Source organism: Lycium ferocissimum, chromosome 6, assembly GCF_029784015.1.
Source record: "Lycium ferocissimum isolate CSIRO_LF1 chromosome 6, AGI_CSIRO_Lferr_CH_V1, whole genome shotgun sequence".
NCBI lineage: Eukaryota > Viridiplantae > Streptophyta > Magnoliopsida > Solanales > Solanaceae > Lycium > Lycium ferocissimum.
Genome location: NC_081347.1, coordinates 7,149,624 through 7,157,173, shown reverse-complemented (window position 1 = coordinate 7,157,173; position 7,550 = coordinate 7,149,624). Strand labels below are relative to the sequence as shown.

General features: G+C 34.7%; 1 protein-coding gene across 1 annotated transcript; it reads left to right on the top strand.

Annotated features, from left to right (window-relative positions):
• Nucleotides 1-316: 316 nt before the first annotated feature.
• On the top strand, nucleotides 317-6,932 carry LOC132059125 (uncharacterized). The gene is made up of 5 exons (XM_059451631.1): nucleotides 317-483; nucleotides 1,436-1,598; nucleotides 3,194-4,283; nucleotides 5,770-5,942; nucleotides 6,438-6,932. The coding sequence occupies exons 2-5, from the start codon at nucleotides 1,465-1,467 to the stop codon at nucleotides 6,547-6,549; spliced, it is 1,509 nt and encodes a 502-aa protein (XP_059307614.1). The 5' UTR covers nucleotides 317-483; nucleotides 1,436-1,464; the 3' UTR covers nucleotides 6,550-6,932.
• Nucleotides 6,933-7,550: the final 618 nt, after the last annotated feature.

The window sequence follows — 7,550 nt, the reverse complement described above, 5'->3', positions numbered from 1 at the left end:
TTCTTTTTTCTGGATATAAACTTTCTATGATCATATAAAAGTTCCCATTCAACATAAGCTTTCTATGATCATTTCACGAACATAACACACACTAAAATAGATGAACATAGGCTTTTACAATTTAAATGAAAAAATAACGTTGCAAAGATTACATGTGTTAGTATTTTTATATCTCTCATGTATAAATATAATTTTATAGAAAACATAAAACTAAAATTAAAATTTTAATAGATGCAAAATCAATTGACTCGTGGCTTTTGTTTAGTAATAGTAAATTTTTTCACCCTCATGTTTCAAAAGCTCAATAAAAAAATTCAAATAAAATAATAATAACGAGCCCGCCCTGTGTCTGTCTGGACCAATAGAAAAAATGAAAAACTCAGAGCAGTCTCTCACTCCTCACTCACAGTGTAGGGTTTTGTCACTCTTGTTTCTCTCCCACTACCTCATTTCACTTCACTTCTTCCTGGAAATTAAACCCAGGTATAGTTTATTCTACAATAATTTATCTCCACTTTTTTTTTTCTTTGGGGCTGATACAACTTAATTTTGCTTAGCTATTGTTTTTATTTTTTTTATTTTTTTATAGCTTTATGCAATTTTGGAAAATCTGAATGTGGAAATGGGGTTTTAGTCTTTCTTGGTTTTTGCTCATTTTGTTTAGTTTACTGAGTGTTAGAGCTAAAAAGACAAAGGAGTAGGAAAAAATAGAAAGATTTCTTGGTGGGGTTTTAGCATCTTAATGATTTATGATAATCTTGGTAGTTTTTTTTTTCTCACTTTAATGAAAGAATTATTGACTTTGGGTGTTTCCATTGGCACTATTCTTGTAATTATCTATTGTTGGAAATGAAGGGAAACACCTGGATTTACAGATGGAACAAAAGTTTTGATTTTTTTTGTCCTTTATATATATATTTGGCGCTAACTAATTTTTCTCAAGGTTTTTTAGGTTTCGACTATCTCTATGCTATGTTACATAGATTCAAGTATGCATTTTTCCAAAATTTAGCAACTTTTTTTTTTTTTAAAGTATATTTTTGAAGGATCTGCAAGAAAGTAACCATACCCTTGGCAACCCGTTCGGATTGCATCAACGCTAATGAAAATTTCCTGTAATATAGTTATTTATGTTGCATTGTGGTGGAATATATTGCTCCTCATTTGTTAATTCACCTAGGATTGAAAGTGTTTTTTTTTTTTTTTTTTTTTTTTCATTACCACTTGATGTTGAAGAATAACCATACCCCTATCAACTCGTTCGACAGGTGTACATCTAGACAAATGAGAAAATTCATGTATATAGTGTCTGTATGTAATATGGTGGAGTCGATTTTTCTTCGTTTCTTTCCATTTCTTTCGTTTGATAGTTCAGCTTTGGAATTTCATTATTTGATGTTGAAGCTAAACATTTTTCTGTTGTTCAATATTTCAGCTTTACATGAGTAGCTGAAAGTTAAAAAAATGCACACAATTAAGGGTGGTTGGGTCGGGCAAACATTTGCCCTTGCTACTTACAATGACTCTAGTGGCCGGAAGACTAGAATTAGGCGTTCGAAAGAGGAGAGGAAGACTATGGTTGAAACTTTTATAAAAAAGTAAGTGACTTTTTCATTTCTTCTTTAAACTAAGCTATTCTGATGATTTCTCTCAAGCCTGGTTGAGTTGGACTGATCTGTTTAGGGTTTAGAACATCACTTGGGTTGCTATATATCATCAGTTCTAGTAGTAGTGAACCTATTCTTCGTTTAAATTCTTTAGACGCTTCACTCTAGCTAACAAATCACCTATATCTGTGTGTGAATTTTGCTAAATTGTAAGAGAGGTTCTTGAAATGATATTTCTTAAGGGTATTATATAAATATTTGATTTGTGAATTAAGGTTGCTGCTATATGTTAATGTTCTCTTCATATGATGTCTCATAGAGATGATTAAACTTTTGGAAGCAAAGGTGAATGTTGAACATTACTCAATTACCTGGTTAAGCAATCTGGTCTTCGCATGCTGATTTCACATAATGATTTAAGTATTGCAATGTTAGGTACATGTGGATGAGAAAGTAAGCAGGCCTCTAAGTTAAAATGCAGCATGTGTTCTGTCATTCTGTTTTTTTTGCAAGTAAAAGAGGTTTCATTGGACAATAAGGGAATTCCCTGGTTTACAAGATGTATAACAAGCTGAAAATTAAGCTGCAAAAATATGTTGCTTTCTACAATGAAATCCATTCTTCTATAGATGTATAAATCCTAAATGTGCCTAAAATTTATAGGAAGACAGCAAGATACTAGTCATTTGGAAGAATAATGACCATTTTCACTTATCAAAAAAATAATTACCTCTTTTCATCAAAGCTCTTTTATTTCTAACCTTACAACTTGTCCACATCTTAGCATGTAAAAAAATCCTTTTCGGTAGCAGCTTTTAGAATCATTTTCTTCCTCTCACAGTTCTAGTTACTATGCAGCTCCACAATAGGTCTAAAATATCACTTGGCATCATCAACTCATTTCTCTTGCATAAGGGATCAAACTTAAAAAGTTCTGCAGCAGTGTTGCAATGCAATACTCTCTCATTTTATGTGGTCCTTTGTTCTTTAAGGTGAAAATGATTAGATTTTGAAACTATCAAATAATGGGTATTAGCTTAGCTCTTTTTTTTTTTTTTTTTTTTTGACAATGGTAGCATAGCTTAGCTCATATTTTGAAAGTAAAACTTGAATAGTCGAGAGTATACTTAACTCTATCTATTATAAGTGCTCGTTTCTTAAAATATTTAATTAGCGTTTTAAAGATCTCGCGAATAAATGATGTAGTTTAACCTCCAATTCAAATCATGTTAACAATTGGGGGGGGGGGGGGGGGACCAAGGACGTTGCATGACAGGGTCAATGAGAGAGCTGGAGAGGAAAAATGGGCATAAAGAGTAAAATAACCTCTTAAACCTATTTCCATTAAAGAGGGATGAGAACATCAAGGGGGTGGATTGGGAAGTAGAAAACTGCCCAGTAAAATCTCCCTTTAACTCTTGTCTCCCGTGACTAATGAGATAAAAATATCCGACAAAGAGGGAATCATTATCCTTTCCATAATCCTAAGCTCCCTTCAATCTTCTTTGGACCACTAAATCTTTACTTTCCAGCATTAAATCAACGGAATGAAATCTTATGTGCATTTGGCTTTTTAATGGTTGCAGATATCAGAATTCAAACGATGGGAATTTCCCGTCACTTAATCTGACGCACAAGGAAGTTGGTGGCTCTTTCTACACAGTACGAGAGATAGTTCGTGAGGTAATTCAGGAAAATAAAGTTCTAGGCCCAGCTAAGTTATCTCCTGAAGAGCAGAACAATGTCATGTTTGCAGAACAATATCCACTAGGATCCATATCAACTGAACCACAAAGTTCATCTTTATCTGGTGAAACCCATGTTATGTCAACTTTTACACCCAACCATTACATAGATAAAAGTGAAGAAGATGATTTTGGTGTGAACAGACAACTTGATATAGCTGAAGTGAAGGCTGTAGATAATGTACTACAGACTAGCACAAATGACGTTTCCGAGAGAATTGAAAAATCTGATGAATCATACTTAACTGATTCTGAATCTGATGAACGAAAAAAGGAGGATGAGGTTGTGTACTCTGTTGGGATTAACGGGGTTGACCATGAGGTGCTCGATGAAGAAATGGTTGATGATTATGAGACAACCAAAGAAAATGAAATCTCGCTCTCTCACAATCATCAAAATACCAGTGCACAAGTAGATTCTACTGAGATCATCTCGGAAAGTGTGAATGCTAGTCTTCTCGGTGGGGTTGATGGTAGTCGTCCTAAAGTTAAAAAAGATGAAACAGATGGAGAACCAATTTCTACAGAGTCGGTGGTAGGAGAGAATCTAAATGTTGAAGGTGGATTGAATGAACTAGAAGCATCAAAAGCAACAGAATTACTGGTGGAGGACTTCCCCCCGCGACCCATTTCTAAGAAAATAGATGACATGGATTCAGGATTAAATGAAACAACTAGTGTAGCAAAAACATCGAAAGAAACAGAACATGAACATGACAGAATAACCTCTTCGGAGAAAACTGCCCAACTTGTAAATGAGCCAGTTGATGTGATGATAGCTGATCCAACAACAGAAAAGTCGAGTAAACTGTTGAACGAGAAAGCAGAGGCGAAAGCTGGGGAGGCATCATTGGAAATTTCAAGTTCCTCAGAAGAAAGAGAAGCCATTACTGCTGATATAGCAGTTAATGCCTCATCAACTTTAGATAGGGTAAGCTTTTTGAGCAGTAACCTTTAGCAATGTTTTCATGTAGGTCAAGTCTCAAGTTCCTGCTTTTTCTTTCTTATTTATCAAAATTAGTCCTTTAATTTGAAGGTTTATTTCCTCTGGTGCTTGTCTTAAACTCTTAATGTACCTATTATTTTGCTGGGGTCAGGAAATAGTAGAGGAAATAAACCTTTTTATGCCGAATGTATGGGAAGTAGGGTGTGTTTGGTATAGAGGAAAACTTTTTACAGAAAATGTTTTTCAATTTTCACATGTTTGGTTGGTCAAAATGCTTTGGAAAACATGTTCTGTATGAGGAAAATGAGTAATGGAAGTACGGAAAACACCTTCCATAAGTGGTCCCCCCCCCCCCCCCCCCCCGCGTCTCCCATCCCCATAGTGTTTTGCTAGATTACATACAAATGCTTTCGAGATTATATTTTTTTGCCTATTTACCAAACGCTAGAAAATAAGTAAGAACCCCACTTGTTTTCCGGAAAAGCATTTTCTGGGAAAACATTTTCCTTCATACCAAACACACCCATAGAGTCAACTACTTCAATCACAATCTAGAGTTTTTGAATTTATCCCATGTGAACATTTCTTAGGCATCTAGCGCTTAGTATTAAAGTTAAATACAAAAAAGGAAATTTAAAGTGCTTATGGAAGAAATAAGGAGAGGGCATGATTTTGGAGATGTAGTGTAGAAGAGGTTCTTCGTTAGGGCCATTCAGACAAAGTTGAGTGTATTTAACTCCTTAGTGCTCAGGTAGGTTAACTATTGCTTTCCATGTAGTGTTGTGTTTTGCTCTTTTGGGTGCGGCTGGGGGTTGGTTTGAGTTCCTGGCTTTACGTTCTCTCTTGGTAGTGAGTAGGATGGAGAACTTGCAAGTATATGTTGGTTTGGGTAGCTTTACCTTTTCCCAAAGTTCACTTCGATCAATCTGTCGAAGACATATCTTATTAGGCATTTTGACTGAGGCAAGTGATGTGGTTTCCTTTCTGTATATTTCATGCTATCACAGCCTTGACTTTTATGGTTTTAAGAATGTTTAGAAGGTTGAGACGCTCCAACTTTTATGCATTTTTTTGACTTTGATAAAGAAATTCCCTTTAGTTATGGAACAAAGTTTCTAGAAGCAAGCTAGTTCAGCTTACTTTCATGATCAAATGAATGTCTGTCTTATTCGATATTTGTATGGAATTTACAGCTTTGCTTAACCTCCTAGATAGCATTAGACTTTTACTTTTCTGCCATGATTGCAATGATAAAAGTTCAGGAATTAAGGTTGTCATATTTTGTAATCTGCAGTTATCTTTAGCTGTAACTAAAAAAAGTCCAATTAATGATAAACACAAAATAGTTCTTACTTGTTACTCTCATCTACACCTGGACCCTGCTTGCCTTTTTGACTATTTAGTGTAAATGTTCAATTTCTCTCCATTTAGATGTTAACATGCTATATTCAATTTTTTCAAACTTTTTCAGACTGTTAATGTTTCTAGCCCTATGCTTAATGAAACTGGTGACAGCAGTAGTATTAATGGTACTTCTAAGAAACAAGCTGTTGACGAGTCGATTGAAGGTAAAGGCAAAACCAGCGTTCAACATGGAAGCATCCAACAGAAAGGAGGCAATCCTCCACTAGACAGAATTCATCTGTGAGTAACTCATAGTAACTTCTTTTGGATGGGCTAAATGCTGTTCCCATCTATTTCTTTCCTAGTCCCTGTTTGACCAAGCTTTAAGGAAGCCAGAAGTGCTTATTTTGCTTATTTTTTTCATAAGTGTTTATTTTGGAAAGTTGAGGTATTTGGCCAAGCTTTTAGAGAAAAAATAAGTGTTTTTGAGCAGTAGTAGAAGATGTTTTTCAGAAGTTAATAAAGTTCTTTTTCCCCGAAAGCACATTTGGAACATTGGCCAAACACAAAGTAGTTCTAATATTGGCAAAAATTCTTTTCAAATTGATTAGCCAAACACAAACTGCTACTTTCCAAAAGTACTTCTTACAAAAAAAAAAAAAAAAAAAAAAAACAATTTTCAAAATAAACAGATTTTGGAAGCTTGGCCAAACATGCTTGCTATGAGTGTCAACAAGTTCATCGTTCGTGCGACACAATTCCTGCTAATTTACTTTTGCTGGCTAATTTCTCCAGTGAAACATGGAAAGGTGCTTCAGCAAAATCCAGGGAACGTGAAACAAATCCACTCCTGGCATTATTGAAGGCATGTGTCACGGCCTTTGTCAAATTTTGGACCGAAGAATAGCTTCTTTGCTTTTTCTTCTAGTGCTTCGAGGATGGTTATAGATTCTGCAGTTGCTGCAGTGATATCCGGGTTCATGGGAGGATGCTTTTCTTGAATTATATCATCTCTGAACTGAAATGGAAGTTACACACTCTACCACAGGGATCTCTCAAACCAAAATCCCAAGGTTTTCTGTGGGTCAGGATGATATATTACTTGTATAATAGAACTTGTGCTAGTTATGACTCAGTGCATGTGCCTGATATGGTTTAGCAAGTATTTTTAGAATGAACATGTTACTTATGAATTCCAGATATAATAGATTAGATCCATCAATGCTCTATTCTTTTCTCATAAGGCAAAAGCTGTCTTTACTTGAATATATAAGAGGCTTCATTGTTCTATGAGCTTGTCATGTTTCTTGAAAATATTGAATGTTTTTGTTGTATTGTCAATTTTTTTATACTCTTACTTTTTTGTATTAAATGGAACAACATGGTCAGTGGTGATTTATATAGTCGATTCCGACTTGCATGGAATTGAGGCATAATAGTAGTAGTAGTACTACTAGTTGTAGTACACAGGCTTTCTGTGTTTGGTTACGATCTACCATGACAAGAGAGATCTTAACAAGGATTCTTTTGTGTTACAATTTTGATGTCTTTTAGAATAATAGAAAAATGGTTTCTTAGGCGTTTGGATATGAGTTCAAAAAAGTATTGTTGAAGTTGATAAGGGATATTTGGAAGTTGAAATTGTGTTTGGACATGAAAATATAATTGAAGTTTGTGAGCGAAAGCTTGAAAACCCTCTAATACTTGTTTTCCAAACTTCAAATTCTATATTTGAAATTTCAAGTTGAGATAATAGGCCAATTTGATAAAGGAATAAATACTTGTGTGAAATAATTTGTAAATTCCAAAATTTTGAGCCAAAATCTACGAGCAAACGGTAATGATTGAAGGCCCATTTGGTTTTGTTTTCTTCCATTTCTGAGGGTGTTAAGTTATGTCTTTGTTGTT

Coding starts and splice junctions, on each gene's coding strand:
- LOC132059125 (XM_059451631.1), top strand. CDS start 1,465: ATGCACACAATTAAGGGTGGTTGGGTCGGGCAAACATTTGCCCTTGCT. Junction 4,284..5,769: donor CCTCATCAACTTTAGATAGG/GTAAGCTTTTTG, acceptor AAACTTTTTCAG/ACTGTTAATGTTTCTAGCCC. Junction 5,943..6,437: donor CCACTAGACAGAATTCATCT/GTGAGTAACTCA, acceptor TAATTTCTCCAG/TGAAACATGGAAAGGTGCTT.